The sequence below is a fragment of the Glandiceps talaboti genome, chromosome 4 (assembly GCF_964340395.1).
Source record: "Glandiceps talaboti chromosome 4, keGlaTala1.1, whole genome shotgun sequence".
Lineage (NCBI taxonomy): Eukaryota > Metazoa > Hemichordata > Enteropneusta > Spengelidae > Glandiceps > Glandiceps talaboti.
This window is the reverse complement of record NC_135552.1, coordinates 27976020-27999141: the sequence shown is the minus strand read 5'-3', so window position 1 is coordinate 27999141 and position 23122 is coordinate 27976020. Positions and strand designations below refer to the sequence as shown.

The following is a 23122-nucleotide window of genomic DNA, read 5'->3' as shown; positions in this document are numbered from 1 at the left end:
TGAGTGTTTAAGCCTACTATTCAAATTGAAACAAATTATACAAGTTGTATAAAAACTATCTACATTGTCTCCCCATGAAAGAAGTATCCATGAGATTTCAATGAGGGGTTCTAAATATTGTACCCAAAATCAAAGCTTACATCATAGTCTAGTAGCATAGCTTTTTTTAAATGATAAACTGCATACGAGAGACGATAAGTGTAGTAGTATAAAGTGAAAGACGACTGGTCTATAAGGCCTATGATTTTGTTTTCATGCCCGATTTAGAACTATTTCAAAAGCATATCATATCATAGTACAGTATACTGATGGTGCAAATCCAGACATATAATTGTCAGGACAAAAAAGGTCTAAATTATCAGTGCGAAATTCGTGGCATAGCACATACAGTCTTTGTGTATTTGTCGCCAATTGGTGAAAAGTTCGGGGTATACCATCCACAGGTGTTTTTTTTTTGGCTTGAAATATGCAAGACATTGTGCTCTAGTATATCGTCTACAGAGTACCAGCAACGCAACACACAGTAGCACCCTGTGTTTATCATATGACAATTTGTTATTTACCGACAATCACATTCATTATATATGGATTGTATTGGTGTATATCAAATATGACAGGTAGATGTTAAAATATACATCATCGATTATTGACCTTTCACCCCTGAACGTATTATTCAACCCTAGTGACGTTGTAGTTAGTGCGAATATAGGCCTATCGTTAGGGAGCCTTCAGTAATTATAGGGGTTGTGGGGGGGGGGGTTCAAGCCAGGTCTTTGGCATAACATGTGACCCACCCCTAGTCCATTGTGCTAAAACGTGACCCTTCCTCAATTTCCTTTCTCAAAAATACCATCATCCTCCCCCTGTTCAAAAATTTCAATGAAAAATAATTTTAATACCACCTCCATGCGGCGTAGTTGTTAGAGCTCAAGATTAGTAGTCAGGAGACCCTTTAGTTACAATACTATTTCAGCTATCTTTATTAAACTGTCATTTTGATTTTTGAATTTTCGCAAGGCTAGCAAAAATTTAAACAAAAAATCAGAGTGACAGTTAGGAAAGCTGAAACAGTGTTGTAGCACAGTCACTTGTGAGCTAACATTCTATTCAAGGATGGACATGATACAAAATAATGGCGTTATTAGGAATGGGAATATTCAAAAATTACCGCCACCAGTGAATGCCCACAAAAATCGCGAAATATGAAAATTCGCGGTGTGTGGATTTACGTGATCCTAAAAACCTGTGTTCTTTTACCACTTTCATATATTATTTGCCAAGCATCTCAATATTATCAATATTTTATTCTGAAACATAGTATTCTATAGTAAAGTATATTTTGACATATCTCAGGAAACAAGTGCTTGTGCTTCAGACCGTATTTTTATAGGCAAAATAATGCATGGCCATGTAGGCCTAAGAAGTATTATGGTATTTAGAAAAAAAATAATGTGCGCTACCTATCGTTTCGGGTGCTTATACTAGTTATACATTGTCAACGGTGGTAGTGTGATATCGGACATATAAGAGTTAAGACTTTGGACAGCAGAGACGTAAAACGAAGTGTACCACAATGCATTGTGGTGGTAGGTCAAGACAGGAGGAAGTGTTTCATTGGGTCATCAAGGGTTGATTAATGCGACTGCGCAGATGTTATGACAGTAAAAATTTCTTTGTACGGTATCCCAAGAATATCTGAAACTGGGATGTAAATACGTTAGGTTGTGCTTTCTTTCGAAGGAGTTTGTTTTGAATTAAACCATAGAGAATATATCGTATACTTTGAATATCGTCAGATAGTCATTATCTAGTCAATGGTTTAACATTTGACGGGTGAATTAGATAGCTCATAAGTTCTGTGTAGTTATCCGTGGGCCACCGTAAAACACTTTGGCGTTGGGGGCACTACTTCCTGTACAGAACTTACGCCATATTTACTGTGTGTGTTGACAGAAAGACCATCGTGTTCGTCAAGGTAAGCACTCATTTAGAGCAAGTAGTCCGTAATAGGTGATCTGTATGTGTGTTTTTTGAGAGTAACTGTCCCATAGATCCACATAACGTTCGAAAATATTAACATTTTGATTGAGATCCATGGAAAATTGGGGCCTGAATAGGGCAAAACACAACAACGAGTATGCATGTGTGCACACATGGTCGTTCATTTGTAGTTGTATTATTACTGAGTCAGCGATAACGTGGACGTGGAAGGAACAATTCTGAAAGAATTCTTTATCACCTATTAAGCTAACAAGGATTTTCGTATTCTGATTTACACGCTACGCTTAGACGTGTGGTTTTGTTGTCTGTATTTTGTGTATCAGCAAATCAGTAAACCCAAATGATAATTCCCCCATTCTGCAACATTGCTTCTTTTTTCTACCATAGATAGTAGCAGTAGTAGTAGTAGTAGTAGTAGTAGTAGTAGTAGTAGTACCAAAATAAAAATAGAAAAATTCCTGACAAATCTAAAGTTATTATTTTGTTATATCTGATGGACGTCAGTCACAGCACCACATTTTCTGTGAACTTGAGTAGAGTAAACCCAAGGTAAAGTTACTGGTATATACTCACCACTGTCAGGCAAATGTTGACTGTTGGTCTCAGATCAAGTTAGTTAGTCTTGCTTGCAGAAGGTGTAAGTCAGAACTCGAATCTGACATAGTTTCTTTTCTGTCTCCGTCCTACAGATACAGCAGTCAAATCCTAACAATTGATCGAATTGTTACTTTTTTAACATGATGACTTCATTCTGATGACTAAAGTCATGAAATGGGAAATTTTCATAATCTCAAATCCTACATTGCTTCCTTACCAACTTACATACACTCAACAACATATCCAATATGGTGGCATATGCTTGTGTACATAGGGACAGTGTTTGAAATTAGAAAAACTTACAATTTCAAGGTTCTTGGTCAGGGAATATGGAATGTGTTTTCATATCATAATGTTATATCAATATCTCAAAAAGGGTGTAAGAATTATGACTCACATGTAATGATGTCGCCATTTCACTCGATGCTGCTTAGTGGTTATTGTAAACTATTTTCATACTATAATCATTAGTTAATATATCCTTTATTTTCATCTCATTTGATTGATAGATACATAATTATGTCAGACAGTGAAGGCAGTGCCTTTTCTGATGCCGAGAGTGATCACAGTTTCAATGAGAACAGTGAGCCAGAGGTAAGAATTAATCTTTTCCTTTGTCATTTTCACCAACAATGAATGAGTAAGTTATCTGTTTTTAGATTGTGATATGTACTTGTCAAGTAGAAACTGGATAGTGGGCTTGAATCATAAACTGATTTGAGTTTAGGATACATGCAGGTTTAAGTTATAGAGGACTCTTAACATAAACAATATTTCTAACCTCCCACGCCAGGTGACTCCCTGTCCTGATTAGAAATCATATCTGCTGTACTGACTCCCTAGCTTGATTAGAATTCATGTTCACTATAGTGACTCGCAATCTTGATTATAAATCATAGCCAAAGTACTACATCACCACTTTTGGATTTTCTCTACTAATGTAGCAATGAAATTATACCCTATTCTATATGCAGGAAGCCGACAATAGTGGAAATGAGAGTGACCGTGGCAACCAAGAAGTAAATAGTGATGCTGGCAGTGATGCTGGTAGTCAGGGCAACCAAGATGAAGAGGAAGGTGAAGATCTTATGGAAGAAGAAGATGAGTATGATTCGGAAGAAGATGAAGAATATGAGACACATCCAAGGAAAAAATCAAGATATGGGGGGTTTATCTTAGAAGAAGCTGGTAAGGAATAACTGTAGACAGAAGAAATGTCATCAAAATGTTGATAGTTTTCAACAATTTAGTTTGTAAACTTTTAGCCCTCTTCAGGTTAAGTCCATGTAAAAGATAATGGCTGTGGTGAGGATAAGGGTTACATTAAGTTTCTCTAACAAAGTACCGTAATATGAATATTATTCATGTGTAAGTTTTCTGTTTCTTAACGAACATCATTTTGTGAAGTTGCACCACATATGCAGCCAGGTTTCTCCTGCATTTCAGTGTAAATTAAAATACAAATAATATGTTATCTAAAGGAATACTAGGAAACAAAAAAAAAAATTCCAGCACTATAAGGATGTACAACTGTATAATAGATACACATTTTTATTCAACTAGGGAGTTTGGATTTTGGTCAGGCTATGGATAGTTTAAAGTTAGACTCCCTAGCATAAACTGTGTTGTCTATTTTAGATGTTGATGATGACATTGATAATCATGAGGAAGAGGAAGAAGTGGAGGAGGGGTTTCAAGATTTGATTGACAGGAATGCTGTGGCTGATAACACTGAACGTGAAAGCCATGGAGCTAGACGACTGCATCAAATGTGGCGGTAAGTATGTTTTTATTAAAATTAATTTCCAGGTTGTGTTTGAACATATTAAGGAGTGTTTCAGAATTTCATATATTTGGTTTGTAAAATGTGATGTTTACAGTAAATGTGATTCTTAAACTGTCAACAAACGGTGAGCAGTATCTGTTCAGATTTATCTTAGTGCTCTTTTCTTTCAAAATACATAGTTATCACTAGTATGTAAGATACTATTTTCCTTTTGAAATGCATTCAGATTAAACTTGTGAGATTGTGTTGGAGTTAGTGTATGTATGTTTTCTTGTGGTATATAATACTGTTAGCTTACCTTGGAAAGGAAGTTTTCCCTTAAAATGCAAGTTTGTCTTATTGACTGTGTACATGTGTTCTTGTGTATAATGTAGTGAGCAAAAGGAGGACGAGATTGAAGAGTACTACAAGAGGAAATATGCCGATACATCAGCTAGTGGTCGATATGAAGGAGAATATGAAATGTCTGATGATATTACTCAACAAGGTCTGCTACCAGGTGTCAAGTAAGTATACACTCACAACATGTCAAGTGTTATATAGAATGCTCCTCATTAAACTTTATCTTTTACGTATTCTCAGTTAAAATCAAGAAACAAACACAAAAACAAAATCAAGGGTCACCATACAGAGTTTTGAAAGAGATGACAAAATGATATCAAAATTTAATCATTGTAGAATCCAAAATGGCCACCAAATACTTTGTTAACTTGGTGGGAAAATAAAATATTGATGATTTCCTTGAAAACAAGGTGAGGAAACCCCTAATTCTTTAAAAGGACAAGCTTTCATGTGGTGAAGTTTGGAGAGAATTTAAAAACTTTGATTTCAGAGAAATTTGTCCTTGAGGCACTTTCTGCCATAAATCAAATTATAAATCAATAGAGCCAACTTTAAGATTACAAAACAATAGAGATAACTTCTTGCTTGAAGGTGAAATCTTAAATGTCAGCTTGATTAATTAATTAAGAAAGTTAATCAGATTCCCCTTTCATGTAATCAGATTCCCCTTTCATGTGTGAATCTTTGATTGTATTGCTTTTACATGGTTGGAAAAATCCTATCTCTTTGTAATGACTAGAAACAGTTCAAGTCTTTGGTAACTACTAAATGTACATATGTTGTCTCCCCTGTCATATAGAGACCCTAACTTGTGGATGGTGAAGTGTAAGATTGGAGAAGAAAAAGCCACTGCTATATTTCTGATGAGGAAGTACATAGCTTATGTGCACCAGAAGGAAGAAGTAAGTTGGTTGTGGCCAAGTTTAGTTGGTTGTGGCCAAGTTTAGTTGGTCATGACCAGATTGTTTATTACTGTGTGTATAGATCATAAACTTGATTTTGGACTTTGAGGAATGTATATTCAGAGGTAAAGTACATTATACTTACCCACCAGCCTTGATTTTAAAAATTGAACATTTTTTAAGATTGATATGTTCCTGGTCTTTTAAGATCGATAGGTTCCTGGTCTTTTAAGATCGATAGTTTCCTGGTTCCTGAGTCAACTATTTGTAGTATGTTTGTTATCATATTATAGACCTGGACCTTACATGATATTTGTATTCTATTTTTGCAGCCATTACAAATCAAATCTGTGGTGGCCGTAGAAGGACTGAAGGGTTACATCTATATTGAATCCTTTAAACAAACTCATGTCAAACATGCAATTGAAGGTGTGGGAAACTTAAGACTTGGTCAGTGGACTCAGCAGATGGTGCCAATTAAAGAAATGCCTGATGTACTCAAGGTTGTCAAAGAAGTAGTCACATTGAAATCTAAGTCATGGGTCAGATTGAAGAGAGGTGTGTTCAAGGATGACTTGGCACAGGTTTGTATATTTCTATTGTCAAATTAGATATTATTACATATGTACCAGTCATTACTTGCATCAGTGCACATGTATACTATTGGTACTGCTGTGTAATATTGAAAACATGCCTGTATGCAAATAAACACATCTGATCAAAAACACATGGACACACATATGTGTTTCTTGATAACACAATGTAATAATAACAGAATCACATGATGCATGATTGCCAAAGTGGGTACTTGGGGTATTTAAGCTCTTGCTTGTTTTCTACTGCACTTTCACTCAGTGTGCTTGTGAAAGTATGACTGCAGAGAACACCACTCATCCAGATACTTTGAGTATGAATCACTGACACTTGTACATCATTGGGTTCTGTCATATTCACTGTTTATAACACCTAAATTTTAATCCTTATCCAAAACGGTCATTTCACAATAACATGCAGGTAATTGTACACAATACAAATATATTAAAATACATAAAAAGAGAGACAGATGAAATGGCAATTAGAAGTATAGACAGTTTGTAATATTTCTAATTTAATAACTGTATACCATACTACAGGTGGATTACGTAGAACCAGCCCAGAATCAAGTGACATTAAAGTTAGTACCACGTGTAGACTATACAAGACCTAGGGGACTGGTTAGAACAGCTGCTGATATCCAGGAAAAGAAAAAAAGGAACAAGAAACCACCACAAAAACTGTTTGATGTTGAGGCTATCAGGTGAGAATGATTTGATTTACTGGAACAGTCATGTAAAGGTGTATTCATCAAAGATATAGGCAGTAGTGGAGAGAGTGTGATATATTTTTGTTATCAGTTTTTGAATTTCCACCCATAGAAATGAACATTTCTTGTTTATTATCAAACAAACACATGGTTATTAGCACATTTCACTGAATTGATCAGTTGTTGTCTTGTGTCTTTCTTTCAGGGCTGTTGGCGGTGAAGTTACAACTGATGGTGACTTTCTTATATTTGAGGGCAACAGATACAGCAGAAGGGGATTTCTTTACAAGACATTTGCAATGAGTGCAATTGTAAGTAGTGTGTGAACTTAAATAGACTCATGTAAATGGAACAATGGTATTTTAAATTGCGAAAAACAAATTTTACATAGTTTCTATTCTTATTTTCTGTATGGTATTTCATTGGTCAGAGATATTAGAAATTTTCGTAGATCTGCAAGAAACGCTGTGTGAGGAAATACTACTGTATAGTTCTACTTTTGGTACTGGCATATTATGCTCAGTCAGTTTCTATCATTTCAAATCACATATATATAAAGTAAGAAAGTCGTCAGTTAACAGAACAATTGATAATATATAGATCAAGCTATAATCACTTTATTATTATTATCTTTATTTCAAGCCATCAGCCCATACAATTAAAACAAAAGAAAGAGAAAACACTACAATGTAAAACTGAAGTGAATAAAAAAATTAAGTCATAAAGTACAAAGAGTACTAGAAAAGAACCGACCTAGAATGTTTCCAAAAACTAGATTGATTGAGACAAAATAATGTCCTTTCTGTACAGTTAACGTCTTCAGAATAATCTTTCTTTTTTTCATGGTATATACTTTCATATCATATAGTTTGTCACCATATTTATTGTTGATATTGTTGTTTTACATTGTAGCTCACAGAAGGTATAAAGCCAACATTGTCAGAGTTAGAACGATTTGAAGACCAACCTGAAAACCTTGATATTGAATGTATCCTTTGATATTGTCCTGCTTTTGAGAAAACTTTTGAAGAAGACAGAGAAGAGCCAGTCAGTCAAATCTGTGCAGAGTATTAGTGTTTTGCTCTAATCATACTTGCAATGTAATATTACATACCTTGTCAACTTTGTCCTGCACAAAAGAGTGTCTAGTAAATCGCTATGACGCCAATTATAAGGTAATACTTATGCAACAATATGGGATTCACATAAATATTGAAAGGTTTTTGTATAGTTGTTTGGGACAGTAATTTTTTGTGGCATCTGTTATTACCTTGACTAAGCTTTTCAGTGGTTCCAGAAGCAAAATCAGGAGAGAAGAGTTTACACAACTTGGCACCAGGTGATAATGTAGAAGTAATAGAAGGAGAATTGGTACATCTACAGGGTAAAGTTATTACTGTAGATGGTGATAAAGTTACTATGGTACCAAAACATGAAGATCTCAAGGTGAATATACCCATTTTCATTGTTTTCATTTGTTACTGAAACTCAAACATTGTCTCAAGTCGAATAATTTTTTTTTACAGGGACTGTGGCTGTTTTTACATTTTTGTTTTGATCCTTGTTTTTGATTGATTTTCTTCTACTTAATTGTTTTATTTAAAGGTAACAAACACTTAGCAATCATAAATATTCACATTCAGTTATTATATATATATGTCTGCTAATTCCCATGTCACAATGCATGCCCATGGCAAGGATATCCACTGAACAATGAATGATGAACAAGTTTCAAATAAGTATTTCTTGGCAATCATATGTAAGCCCTAACACATGTGATATAAAATCATGAAATGACTCTCAAGAATTCAAACTTAATGAAAATACATGTGTACCTTTATTTTTTGTAAGTGGCCTTGTTAAGTTGAATTGGATGAAATTTTTATTACACTTTGGTTTTTTGGGTTAATAGAAACCACCAGTCATCTTCATGATATGGTGTGAGATCTTTCAATGTTAGGGAATTTTAACTATTGACAGTAATCTATTGAGAGATTTAGATTTATTTTGATATTTTAGGAAGAAAATTGGCTTCATTAAATAAATAGTGATTGGTTTGTTCTGTATTGATGTCTGTGTTATTATGTTACAAATAAATACATCACCATGAAATCATTAAATAGGTTTGTTCTGTATTGATGTCTGTGTTATTATGTTACAAGTAAATACATCACCATGAAATCATTAAATAGGTTTGTTCTGTATTGATGTCTGTGTTATTATGTTACAAGTAAATACATCACCATGAAATCATTAAATAGGTTTGTTCTGTATTGATGTATGTGTTATTATGTTACAAGTAAATACATCACCATGAAATCATTAAATAGGTTTGTTCACAATGATGTCTGTGTTATTAAAATTATGTCACAAATACATACATCACCATGAAATCAATAAAAAGTAGTTACCAGACAGTTTATTCCAGTCAGTGATTTACAGTGGTATACAATCAATATATCATTTCCTTAATTACTGAAATGGAATTTATTTATACATTTGTGAGTGAGTCATACTTGATATAATTTGATGATCAGCTGTAGTCTATTGTCATTTTCCTAGAATTGATATCTGGCAACGGTACAAAGTAACGTCACTCAGGAAATTAGTTTATGTTCATTTAAGATTAAATTGCAGTTTCTGTAATCAGATCAGTGTACTGCTAAAACATAGCGTAGCTGAAAGCTGTGTGTTGAGTTGTGTAGGGTTTTTAGACAAGCCTATCCTAGGGCTATGATTGCAAAGGATGTTATTGATATGCAAATTACATTATGGATATGCAAATGACTATGTGAGAATTCTTGGAAAGTGACATATTGGTACATTTTGTTGAATTGACATGTATGCTCAAAATGAATGAAATCATGGTAGAGTTTGATGTGTCAGCCACCTTACAGTTTGGCCAGGCTAAACATAGTTTGTTGTTAGAACAGATACAGATTTGTATCCACTAATTTCTCCAAACCACTGGCACAAATTTATCTGTAAATGATAATCACAATACATTGACAATGTATTTGAAGAAGCTTTGCACATAGTGGGTGGGGTGGGGTGGGGTCGGGTGTGGTGGGGTGGGGTGGGGGGACAACAATTAATGGTAAAACTGACATACCATAGTTTCTCAAACATCATTTGCTACAAATCAAAAGTGGAAGAAGAGAACTTGTGTGGAGCTGTGATAGTTTTCCCTACGTACTGCTCTTAACAAAATCATTGGCTAAATAAATGTATACAAGAAGTTTACCCTTTCAATAAAAATCATGCTGAACACTGTTTCATTCAAGTTCTGTTTGCAAGTTAACATTGTTCACATTTGTCAAAATGTACGGTTAGTCTTGGTGTATTTTATGATAACAATTATAATACACATAACATCTCGCTTCATTTTTAATTGAGACACATAAAAAATGTGATTACTTCTACAAATGTTAACACAATCATACTAATCAATTAATTAACCAAGAAATGTATCACAGGTCAAAGAACTTTTGTCACTTTGTAAAACTGTACATGTCTACTGCCCTCTTGTGGTCAGTTGATGTCAGTTTATCCATCATAGGTATTTTGCCCTACTCCAGTCAATATCATTAGAAAAAATATAAGGGTGGTCACCTTACAAAAATAGAGGTCAAATTGATATCAAAATTTAGTCATTTTAGAATCCAATATGGCTGCCGACTATTGCGTTAAGTGTATGGAAAAACAAAGGATTCTCAAGTTCCTTGAAAACAATATTTTTTAAGTTTTTCTTTTTTCAAAAAAAGACCACAAAAAAGTTTTCATATGGCAACACTTGGATATATTGGAGATATTTAAGAGCTCTGATTTTCTAAGAAATTTGTCGTCGAGGCTCATAATGTGTAAAGTGTGCAATGCATGGTATAAAGTGTTCAATATCCAGGTATATAATGTTCTTTATCTATGTTTTCACTTGATAGGAACCACTTGATTTCCCAGCACATGAGCTGCGTAAACATTTCTCTATGGGAGATCACGTCAAAGTGATATCAGGTCGGTACATAGGTGATACTGGTCTTATTGTAAGGGTGGAAGAAAACATGGTGATTCTGTTCTCAGATCTCACAATGCACGAGGTAAGTACTGTAGCATAGTACATATTCTCCTAATGTAAAGACTAGTTTTGTTATCTTCAATCTTTAACTTTGAAAGTAGACATAAACAATTTCAGTATTTCATAAACCATGTATAACATACACACGCATAAACACAGACTGTGTATGTGTGTTGTAATTTGTGTGTTCTGTTTTGTTTATAGCTCAAAGTACTGCCAAAAGATCTCCAGCTGTGTACGGAGATGAGTTCTGGTGTTGATTCCCTTGGACAATTCCAGTGGGGAGATCTTGTCCAGCTAGAGTAAGTATAGTACACTTGCATGTAATTTTACAATGTAGTTACTCAAAAAGGATAAGTATGTTCAGTGTTCAGTGAAGAATTGGACATATTTTAATGGTCAACTCCAGGAAATAAACATTTGGGAAAGTTAGGTGGATTTTTGGACTTGTTCCCTGTATGAGTTTTGAAAGTTTGTAAAATTGAGCTGAATGGTGTATTCATTTGTTTTTGTTAAAGAACAGGCACATAATGAAATGTATTGATAATATTACAACGAGTAACACTGAAGTAAAACACTTCCTCTATGTGCTGGGCTCCTTTATAGCATTCATACACTGTATTACAATGAGTAACACTGAAGTAAAACACTTCCTCTATATGCTGGGCTCCTTTATAGCATTCATACACTGTATTACAATGAGTAACACTGAAGTAAAACACTTCCTCTATATGCTGGGCTCCTTTATAGCATTCATACACTGTATTACAATGAGTAACACTGAAGTAAAACACTTCCTCTATATGCTGGGCTCCTTTATAGCATTCATACACTGTATTACAATGAGTAACACTGAAGTAAAACACTTCCTCTATATGCTGGGCTCCTTTATAGCATTCATACACTGTATTACAATGAGTAACACTGAAGTAAAACACTTCCTCTATATGCTGGGCTCCTTTATAGCATTCATACACTGTATTACAACGAGTAACACTGAAGTAAAACACTTCCTCTATATGCTGGGCTCCTTTATAGCATTCATATCAAGTGTAAAAGTATACTGTTTCAATTGGTTTATTTACAAGCCTAGCATGGCCTTTCTAATGTGGTCAATTAGCAAATGAAACAGTATACTTTTACACTTGATATTGATGCTATAAATGATTGTGGTACAAACATGAAACGCTTTGCTTTGGTCTTATGGGTTGTATAATGTGTTACAAAATTTCAGTGTGGATTAGTTGTCTAGTACCATTGAACAGAACAGTGTGAATAAAACTATAAATTTAGATTGAGAGATTCAAATACACTGAACCACACTGTCAGTTCCTTTTATAGGATACTTGTCTGTGGTCATTCAAATTGTTTCAGTAAATAAAGTGATGTTCTGTGCAATTTTTGACTGTTTTATATGTTGCTTTTTTGTTCTCAGTCCCCAAACAGTTGGTGTGATTGTTCGTTTAGAGAGAGAATCATTTCAAGTTCTTAACATGCATGGCAAGGTAAGACAGTCAGAAAGTTTATCAACATGTGTAGCTTTTTTCATGGCGCATAATAACAGTTAACCTGAGATTTGATGATTGTTTTAATGTAAGAAGCAAATGTTGTGCTAATCTGATGAAGTTATTGTCTGAGCATCAGAATCTAGCTATCATTGGTGTTTATGAAAAGTAAGTGTTTACAATATATGCAACAGGATACAGTGTGTGTGTGTGTGTGTGTATGTGTGTGTGTGTGTGTGTGTGTGTATGAAAAGTAAGTGTTTACACAATATATACAACAGGATATAGTATGTGTGTGTGTGTGTGTGTGTGTGTGTGTGTCATTATATGTTTGTGTCTCTATGTTTACTAGAGAGTAGTGATTTGTACCAAAATTTCCCAAAGACCAGTAAGGCCAGCAATGAAGTAGATTTACATTGGGAAATATATTTTCAAATGAACATTGATGTTTACCTAGTTATTGTTAAAACGATTATTTTGTTTTGTATATGCAGGTGGTATCTGTCAAGCACCAAGCAGTAACAAGAAAGAAAGACTCAAGACATGCAGTGGCACTAGACGCTGAACAGAATAACATTCAAGTCAAAGACATTGTCAAAGTGATTGATGGACCACATTCAGTAAGTGGTTATGGAATACTTGTCCTCAAACACAAAGTCAACCATTGTCTGAACACAAGCTAAAGGTCAAAGTTCAAAGCTCAAGCTTTATTTCTGGGTCAAGAATAAACAAAGGCAGATAACAACCCAAGCTATTGTTGTGAAATTGCATTGTTTGTCAAATGAACCACACCAATGTCACAAATAAAGAGTGTCAGCTTTTAGTGGTAATAATGGCAATATCAATTTGTAGGCATTTGTAGACAATGGTTTTCAGATAGAAGTACTGACCTTGTGTGTTCTACAATCCTAACCCTGATGGGTACATGTGTCTGACATAGAACACATCAATATTACAAAAAGTTATGAATATACGCACATTTACATTATGTGATAATAGGTGATATCTTTTACCCCAATATTGGGGGGAGTATTTTTGTCATATCTTTTCACAATCTGACAAGTTAAAGTATTGGTAAATATTTACTTACACAGGGCAGACAAGGTGAAGTCAAACACATCTATCGTAGTTTTGCATTCTTACATTCAAGAATGATGACAGAGAATGGTGGTATATTTGTATGTAGGACAAGACATATTGTACTTGCTGGAGGCTCAAGGGTAAGTCACTCTCTTGTGTAGCCATTTTGTTTAGTGAAATAGCAAATCAATATTAGAGGATACCCATGGTTCAAAAATCATCCCAAGATTTAGCATTGATCATTTGTGAATATATTGTATGTGGTATTTTCCAAATAGTTAGACACGTTTCTACTGTATTTTCTATATCAACAATAAATCAATTCCAAAACAGCATAATAATTTGTACATTGCATTTACTAGTATATAATTTCCATGTGTTGAATAACCTTATATGCAAATTATCATTTTTATTTTATTAGCCTGCACAGACAGACCCTGTCAGTGGTTATATGTCACCTCGTATCAGTAGTCCTGCCCATCCAAGTAGTGGTGGGACTAGAGGGGGTAGGGGAGGTGGACAGGGAGGGGCAGGTAGAGGTAGAGGACGTCGAGATAATGAACTTATTGGTCAGACTGTCAGGATATGTCAGGGACCATTCAAAGGTGAGTTATGTGTACTAAATTTAGAATATTTGGTTTATTACAATATAGACTTACAGATGTATGTTGTTGACATTCTTGTTAATTATGTGCTGAGTAATTTGCATTCTAATGAAAATTACCAACTAAGGGATGTATCATGTGTGTTAGCTCAGAATTTTGCATTCTGTCTATGCGTGTAGGAACAAACTCAAAAGACTGTGCTGTTTTGCCCTTATGGAAGGCAATCAGTCTGTATCTGGTCTATGAACTGTATAGCTTTAGAAATTATGCCTACAGTCGACATTCAGAATGTCTTGCTAATGAATCAGACAAACTCCTTCCTTGACCAGAGATGAAAGTACAGCAAACATACTAAGTTTAAGTTCTCCATTTTGTTTTGTACTTGTACAGGTTATATTGGTATAGTTAAAGATGCCACAGAATCTACAGCACGTGTTGAATTACATACAAACTGTAAAACAATATCAGTAGACAGAAGTCGCTTGAATCCTGTCAAGTAAGTACATAATTTATAGATGAATTATTAACACTTTTACAACTATAGACAGATATGAATAGACCTGTTCCTGTTTCCAATATTTAGTACATATCTCTCCATACAATGCCATGTATTCTGTACACGCAGGGGGACTTGTACACACTACACAGGGGATGGTTGTCACTCGATTGTACCCTGGGTTCACCCCTAAAATCCATCTCTGTCATCAGATGGTGTTTAGTCTGTGTTCTATAAAATCACTCATAATTAAAGAGGTCAACATGTCTTTCCATCATTTCATGATGAAAATGTGATTTCAAACGTAATAAAGATAAAACAAACCTACACACAAGTATACCCTGGTAGATATGTACAAGCTCAGAATTTCAATTTCAGAAATTAAACTTACACTGTGGTATAAGGATTGTCGTGTGATTGTATTATGATTTAGATGTGTCCATTGAAAGTCAGAAGATATAAAACTGGTGGAACCTGTGCCTGTTTTCATCAATGATAACATTTCCAAACAAATATACAACACTGACTTTTGTATCTCGTTTGTTTTACAGTCAACCCAGATCTGGTGGTGCTTCAACTTACGGCCGTACACCACTTTACTCAGCACAGACCCCGATGTATGGTTCACGTACACCAATGTATGGTTCACAGACACCAGTCCATGATGGTAAATAGACACACAATTCTAGTTGATGTAACTGATTGCAGGCAGTGTACAAAATTTATTTAGACAAGTATTACGTCATACTCTGAAAACAAAGATTCTTCTTCATAAATGACAATTGATGTTTTGTGATTTTGTGGACATGTTTGTGTTTCCTTAAATCACTCAATACTTCTTTTTACATTACAGGAAGCAGAACACCTCACTATGGTGCACAAACACCCATGCATGATGGTAGTCGGACCCCTGGACAAACAGGAGCCTGGGACCCCACGAATCCCAACACACCGTCTAGGTAAGGACAACAGTGACGTCACAGATTGTGGTATTTATAAGTTATGATTTGGAGCTTACATTAAGTTCAAGTTTGGCAGATAGTTTTCAAAACCAAATTCAGAAGCATAGTGCATAACTTTGTAAATTTAGAAACCATGGTTGCATTTACATTTTTTATTTGAAATTAAATAATCTATCATAAACCTCAAGATTTTGAATTTGAACACAGGTGTAAAAATCATCTGGTGTTAAATTCAACTTTACAAATTTAAATTTGTTTGTTTTGCAGGTCGTCATCCGATGACTTTGACTACAAGTTTGACGAGTCCACACCATCACCTGCAGGCTACATGTCTACACCAAATCCTGCTACTCCAGGCTATTCAGCTGACACTCCACCAAGTAATGGTCCATACACACCAGCCACACCAGGTGGCAGTTCTACAGTGTACAGTAGTAGTGATCACACATACTCACCATATCAACCATCACCTGGTGGATACCATGGTAAGTAATAGAACAGTTATAGCGCCACCAGTGTCAGAGTCTCATACATACCATATCAACCATCACCTGGTGGATACCATGGTAAGTAATAGAACAGTTATAGCGCCACCAGTGTCAGAGTCTCATACATACCATATCAACCATCACCTGGTGGATTCCATGGTAAGTAATAGAACAGTTATAGCGCCACCAGTGTCAGAGTCTCACACATACCATATCAACCATCACCTGGTGGATACCATGGTAAGTAATAGAACAGTTATAGCGCCACCAGTGTCAGAGTCTCATACATACCATATCAACCATCACCTGGTGGATACCATGGTAAGTAATAGAACAGTTATAGCGCCACCAATGTCTTAGTCTCATACATACCATATCAACCATCACCTGGTGGATACCATGGTAAGTAATAGAACAGTTATAGCGCCACCAATGTCTGAGTCTCATACATACCATATCAACCATCACCTGGTGGATACCATGGTAAGTAATAGAACAGTTATAGCGCCACCAATGTCTTAGTCTCATACATACCATATCAACCATCACCTGGTGGATACCATGGTAAGTAATAGAACAGTTATAGCGCCACCAGTGTCAGAGTCTCATACATACCATATCAACCATCACCTGGTGGATACCATGGTAAGTAATAGAACAGTTATAGCGCCACCAATGTCTTAGTCTCATACATACCATATCAACCATCACCTGGTGGATACCATGGTAAGTAATAGAACAGTTATAGCGCCACCAGTGTCAGAGTCTCATACATACCATATCAACCATCACCTGGTGGATTCCATGGTAAGTGAAAGAACAGTTATAGCCCCACCAGTGTCAGAGTCTCATACATACCATATCAACCATCACCTGGTGGATTCCATGGTAAGTAATAGAACAGTTATAGCGCCACCAGTGTCAGAGTCTCATACATACCATATCAACCATCACCTGGTGGATACCATGGTAAGTAATAGAACAGTTATAGCGCCACCAATGTCTGAGTCTCATACATATCATATCAACCATCACCTGGTGGATACCATGGTAAGTAATAGAACAGTTATAGCGCCACCAGTGTCAGAGTCTCATACATACCATATCAACCATCACCTGGTGGATTCCATGGTAAGTAATAGAACAGTTATAGCGCCACCAATGTCTTAGTCTCATACATACCATATCAACCATCACCTGGTGGATACCATGGTAAGTAATAGAACAGTTATAGCGCCACCAGTGTCAGAGTCTCATACATACCATATCAACCATCACCTGGTGGATACCATGGTAAGTAATAGAACAGTTATACCGCCACCAATGTCTGAGTCTCATACATACCATATCAACCATCACCTGGTGGATACCATGGTAAGTAATAGAACAGTTATAGCGCCACCAATGTCTGAGTCTCATACATACCATATCAACCATCACCTGGTGGATACCATGGTAAGTAATAGAACAGTTATAGCGCCACCAATGTCTTAGTCTCATACATACCATATCAACCATCACCTGGTGGATACCATGGTAAGTAATAGAACAGTTATAGCGCCACCAGTGTCAGAGTCTCATACATACCATATCAACCATCACCTGGTGGATACCATGGTAAGTAATAGAACAGTTATAGCGCCACCAATGTCTTAGTCTCATACATACCATATCAACCATCACCTGGTGGATACCATGGTAAGTAATAGAACAGTTATAGCGCCACCAGTGTCAGAGTCTCATACATACCATATCAACCATCACCTGGTGGATTCCATGGTAAGTAATAGAACAGTTATAGCGCCACCAGTGTCTTAGTCTCATACATACCATATCAACCATCACCTGGTGGATTCCATGGTAAGTGAAAGAACAGTTATAGCCCCACCAGTGTCAGAGTCTCATACATACCATATCAACCATCACCTGGTGGATTCCATGGTAAGTAATAGAACAGTTATAGCGCCACCAGTGTCAGAGTCTCATACATACCATATCAACCATCACCTGGTGGATACCATGGTAAGTAATAAAACAGTTATAGCGCCACCAGTGTCAGAGTCTTGGCTTCTCTGCTACTTCTATCACAACAATCCATTGCATAGTTCTGATATAGATCTCATTGTCAGACGAGGTCGGCTTGGGCCTTGTTCAGAAGCCAGCATGTAAATCTAGAAATCTGCAACATACAGATAACTGTTCTCAAATATTAACATCACCTATTTTAGGAAACAGTTTCTGACTTGTTTTGTTTGTGTTTATATATAGCTAATTTTCAATCTTGTTGACTGTGTTTCAGGTACACCAAGTCCTGCCAATTACCAACCAGCACCCAGTCCTGGTGGTTACCAACCCACTCCCTCACCAGGAGGCTACCAAGCATCACCATCACCAGGTGGTTACCACTCTAGTCCAAGTCCTACTGGGTTCCCTATGACTCCTGGAGCCCCCTCCCCATCAGGGTTCAACCCACTCACACCAGGTGGCGGTTTAGACCCCAGTACAACAGAATGGCAGACTGTCGATATTGAAGTGAAAATTAAAGAAACACATGATGATCCTGTACTTATTTTCAAAACTGGAGTTATTCGTGGTATTTCGGTAAGTAAAATATTGAGAGTGGAAATTAAAGAAACCCAGGATGGGAAGATTTTGTGATCTAGCCACATAAAGATATTATGTACACTATGCAATACACCATATTCTAGTTATCAGAAAAACAAAAGATTGTATAGTTTGGCCACTAGGAGTGCTGTTTGCAAACAGCTATTGCACCCAAATTGAGGGCCATGGTGGTTGAATACTATAGTCTCCTTTGAAAAAATCTTAATTTCCCATGGCAACGTTTCGCGGCAAAAGTGTTTTGCATTCTCAACCAGTGAAAACATTCTGCCAACTTTGTTCCAGATCATGTCATTTTCAGAGACACTTTGGTTCATTTTGTTGACTGCTTTCTGTACTGCCATATGATTTAGCACTCATTTTTCCACAGTAGGGCGCCCTCTTGTGACACTTGTTTCAAAAATGACTGCAAAAGATTTAGGTGTGAAAAATGAGATATTTGTACATTTCTGTTTTGTAGGGTGCGATGTGTTCCGTGTTTATTCAAGATGAAGACCGTGTTGTCACCATGCACTGTGACCATTTAGAACCAGTTATGCCCTCCAAACAGGACAAGGTCAAGGTCATTTTGGGAGAGGACAGAGAATCTACGGGAATACTCATAAACATTGATGGTCAGGACGGTATTGTGAAAATGGACCAAGGTGGTACTGATGTACAGCTGAAAATTTTACAGCTCAGACATCTTGGCAAACTTGTTGTGTAAAAAGTACCAGAAGGGGGAGAAGTGTACATTTTCATTGGTCCAGACAGTTTGAAATGAACATGTGTCATCAATAACCCATGGAAAACTAGACATAGGAAAGGAGTGTACATTTCATTGGTCCAGAAAATGTTGACAACTAAACTGTGCTGAAGTGAATAACTTAAAGTAAACATGTATGACCCATAGCAAAATAATCACTACTACTGAGAAGAAGAAAGTGTACATTTTCATCAGTGGAAAAAAAGTGACAACTTAGGAACGATCACATGATGTCATACAAGTTCAATAAATAAACACCATTCGTATAGGTCAAAACCCTCTCCCCCTCCCCCTAAATGAACATTCACAAGTGTGACATCACACATTTATATATGATGTAAACTGTGATGAAAACTGTAGTGGTCACACCACTACGATTGATATAATGTAAAAACATGATGGTAAACATGAATTTCCAACCTGATGAATCTGTTTTAATACTGAGATGATGGTAAACACATCAAAACACTACCGGAAACCCAGCACCATATCTCACATTAGAAGTACATTTCTATCCAACTTATCAACATCTAACTAGTAAATACAGAAGCTGTTATCATTGTGAAAATTTTAGAAATTTGGTTAGAAGCGCTAAAATGAGGTTCAGAAATCGCATTGACACCAGACCCCCTCCCCTCTAAATGAACTAAGTTCACTTATTGAGCTTGTGTGACATTGTGCGATTGTCCCCTTAAGTATGTTGAAATGGACACCTATCATCGATAACTCTGGTAAATTAGGCATTAATAAACACTATCTGAGAGGAATGATGTGTACATTTCATTGGAACAGACAGTTTTGTCAACTTAAAGTGGCCATATGGATGAGAATTTGGTATTTATTTTGGATATTTATTTCATAAAACAGCTTCACTAAGTTTTTCTACTTGAAAAAATAATGTGAAATAACATATACCAAGTCCATGTTCACAACTCAATAAACGGCAAAACATCAAACAATGTGTAAAATGTTTGTTATTGTACGTACAATAACAAACTTTTTGCACTTTTTGCATCTTTTTGCAATGTATTTAGTTATGAACATGGACTTGGTATATGTTATTTCACATTATTTTTTCAAGTAGAAAAACTTAGTGAAGCTGTTTTATGAAATAAATATCCAAAATAAATACCAAGTTCTCATCCATATGGCCACTTTAAGTGTGCTGAAATGAATAACTTAGGTGTGTTGAAGTGAATGCCTACCATCAATGGCAAAGTAAGAAAATGCAATATCTGGGAGGAAAGAAGTGTACATTTTATTGGTCATGAAAATGACAATTGAAATCGGCATCTGTCACTAATAACCCATGACAAAGTACACATCATTAAAGTTATTTGAGAAGAACTGGGATGTACATTTCATTGGTTGTGATGAAAGTGACATTTAGGGATATTTAACCTGTGGTAAAATTGGTTCTGAGGAAAAGAGAAAAGAGTTTAAATTTCTTTGGACAGGGATGTTTGACATCAATAATGTTTTAAATTGAACGTAACAACAATAATGCAAAATGGAAAACTTACATAAGTGGAATGGGCATGTACATTTCATTGAAAAGAACATACACCAGTGATGACTTCTTCTGTGTTACCTTTAACGAAGTGAAACCGATGCAAGAATACAGGAACATCTAACGTACATGGGATGTTATGGACATATTTTTTACAGTTTACAAAGAGTAAAGTTTCATTTATTATGTAGGATGTTGCTTGCTGTCAGCATATTTTCATTTTTCGCTGTCTTTAATATCGAGATTAAAATTTGGTAAATTAAAGTATGTGAGATTACACAAAGCCTTAATAAGTGATTTTGTATGATCTTCATTTCATTTCCTACATTTCTCAGTATTTATCTCTACAGGGCTCAACATTAATGGTTTTCTTTGGTAGTCCTAGTGGACTACTACTTTCTAAAACTGGTAGCCTGGCCTGGCAGTGAACATTAGCAAAATAACCCTAAACTGACAACATGAGGACCCCATAGGACAGTAAACATTAGCAAAATAATCCTAAACTGAATGCAAGAGGACTCCATAGGACAGTGAACATTAGCAAAATAATCCTAAACTGAAAACAAGAGGACTCCATAGGACAGTGAACATTAGCAAAATAAGCTTAAACTGAATGCAAGAGGACTCCATAGGACAGTGAACATTAGCAAAATAATCCTAAACTGAATGCAAGAGGACTCCATAGGACAGTGAACATTAGCAAAATAATCCTAAACTGAATGCAAGAGGACTCCATAGGACAGTGAACATTAGCAAAATAATCCTAAACTGAATGCAAGAGGACTCCATAGGACAGTGAACATTAGCAAAATAATCCTAAACTGAATGCAAGAGGACTCCATAGGACAGTGAACATTAGCAAAATAATCCTAAACTGAATGCAAGAGGACTCCATAGGACAGTGAACATTAGCAAAATAATCCTAAACTGAATGCAAGAGGACTCCATAGGACAGTGAACATTAGCAAAATAATCCTAAACTGAAAACAAGAGGACTCCATAGGACAGTGAACATTAGCAAAATAATCCTAAACTGAATACAAGAGGACTCCATAGGACCGTGAACATTAGCAAAATAATCCTAAACTGAATACAAGAGGACTCCATAGGACAGTGAACATTAGCAAAATAATCTAAACTGAATACAAGGGGACTCCATAGGACAGTGAACATTAGCAAAATAATCCTAAACTGAATACAAGAGGACTCCATAGGACAGTGAACATTAGCAAAATAATCTAAACTGAATACAAGGGGACTCCATAGGACAGTGAACATTAGCAAAATAATCCTAATCTGAATACAAGAGGACTCCATAGGACAGTGAACATTAGCAAAATAATCCTAAACTGAATGCAAGAGGACTCCATAGGACAGTGAACATTAGCAAAATAATCTAAACTGAATGCAAGAGGACTCCATAGGACAGTGAACATTAGTACCATATTCCTGAACTGAAAACAAGAGGACCCTATAGGACAGTGAACATTGGCAAAATAATCCTAAACTTAAAACAAGAGGACCCCATAGGACAGTGAACATTAGCAAAATAAGCCTAAACTGAAAACGAGGACGATACTGTGTTCATACTCTAAAAATGCTAGCGATATTTGATATGATAATGGTTATATTATTCAGAAATCTTCCTAAATTTCATAAAGTCATTTGAAGGTTTGAGTGATGCTGAATTGACAACTGAACAAGCTGTGGCCGTCGACCGATATCGTATCCTTCTTCTGCAGTAAAATGTTGAAATATCGCTAGAGGAAGAATTTTGACAAGAAAGGCCATGCTTTCGATGTTAACATTTAGAAATCTAGCAATAAAGAAAATAGTGGCAGTCCTAGTGTATTCTTTACAATAATGTTGGAGTACTTTATGTCATGGGCAACCGGCAGCTGGAAATGTTAACGATTTGTTCTTTAATTTGCGATGCACTGTAGAGGGCGCTAGTTATGAACCATCCATCACGGATGTCATATTGCGATCGATGTCATCTGCACATGACAAAGATTGAAGAGATAAAAGCTTAAATATGTCTAGTTTTACATTCGATAAATTGTCCTTTCAAAATAAGGCATAAGTAAATATCATGCAGAAATGGCA

The 23122-nt window shown here is 35.9% G+C and overlaps 1 protein-coding gene across 1 annotated transcript; it reads left to right on the top strand.

The window, feature by feature from the left end:
* The first annotated feature begins 1906 nt into the window (after positions 1 to 1906).
* On the top strand, positions 1907 to 21293 carry LOC144433638 (transcription elongation factor SPT5-like). Its single transcript, XM_078121983.1, has 23 exons — positions 1907 to 1975; positions 3108 to 3192; positions 3573 to 3786; positions 4237 to 4375; positions 4759 to 4890; positions 5526 to 5628; positions 5961 to 6212; positions 6762 to 6925; positions 7137 to 7242; positions 7844 to 7919; positions 8220 to 8377; positions 10870 to 11025; positions 11208 to 11305; positions 12439 to 12508; positions 13003 to 13128; positions 13603 to 13728; positions 14010 to 14193; positions 14584 to 14689; positions 15241 to 15356; positions 15543 to 15648; positions 15919 to 16136; positions 18439 to 18740; positions 19222 to 21293. Exons 2-23 carry the CDS (start codon positions 3118 to 3120, stop codon positions 19465 to 19467), a joined length of 3273 nt encoding a protein of 1090 aa, XP_077978109.1. The 5' UTR covers positions 1907 to 1975; positions 3108 to 3117; the 3' UTR covers positions 19468 to 21293.
* Positions 21294 to 23122: the final 1829 nt, after the last annotated feature.

Excerpts from the sequence above, each read along its gene's own strand:
- LOC144433638 (XM_078121983.1), top strand. The coding sequence starts at position 3,118 with ATGTCAGACAGTGAAGGCAGTGCCTTTTCTGATGCCGAGAGTGATCAC. Across the intron at positions 3,193-3,572 it reads ATGAGAACAGTGAGCCAGAG|GAAGCCGACAATAGTGGAAA; the intron begins GTAAGAATTAAT and ends TTCTATATGCAG. Across the intron at positions 14,690-15,240 it reads AGTCGCTTGAATCCTGTCAA|TCAACCCAGATCTGGTGGTG; the intron begins GTAAGTACATAA and ends TTTGTTTTACAG.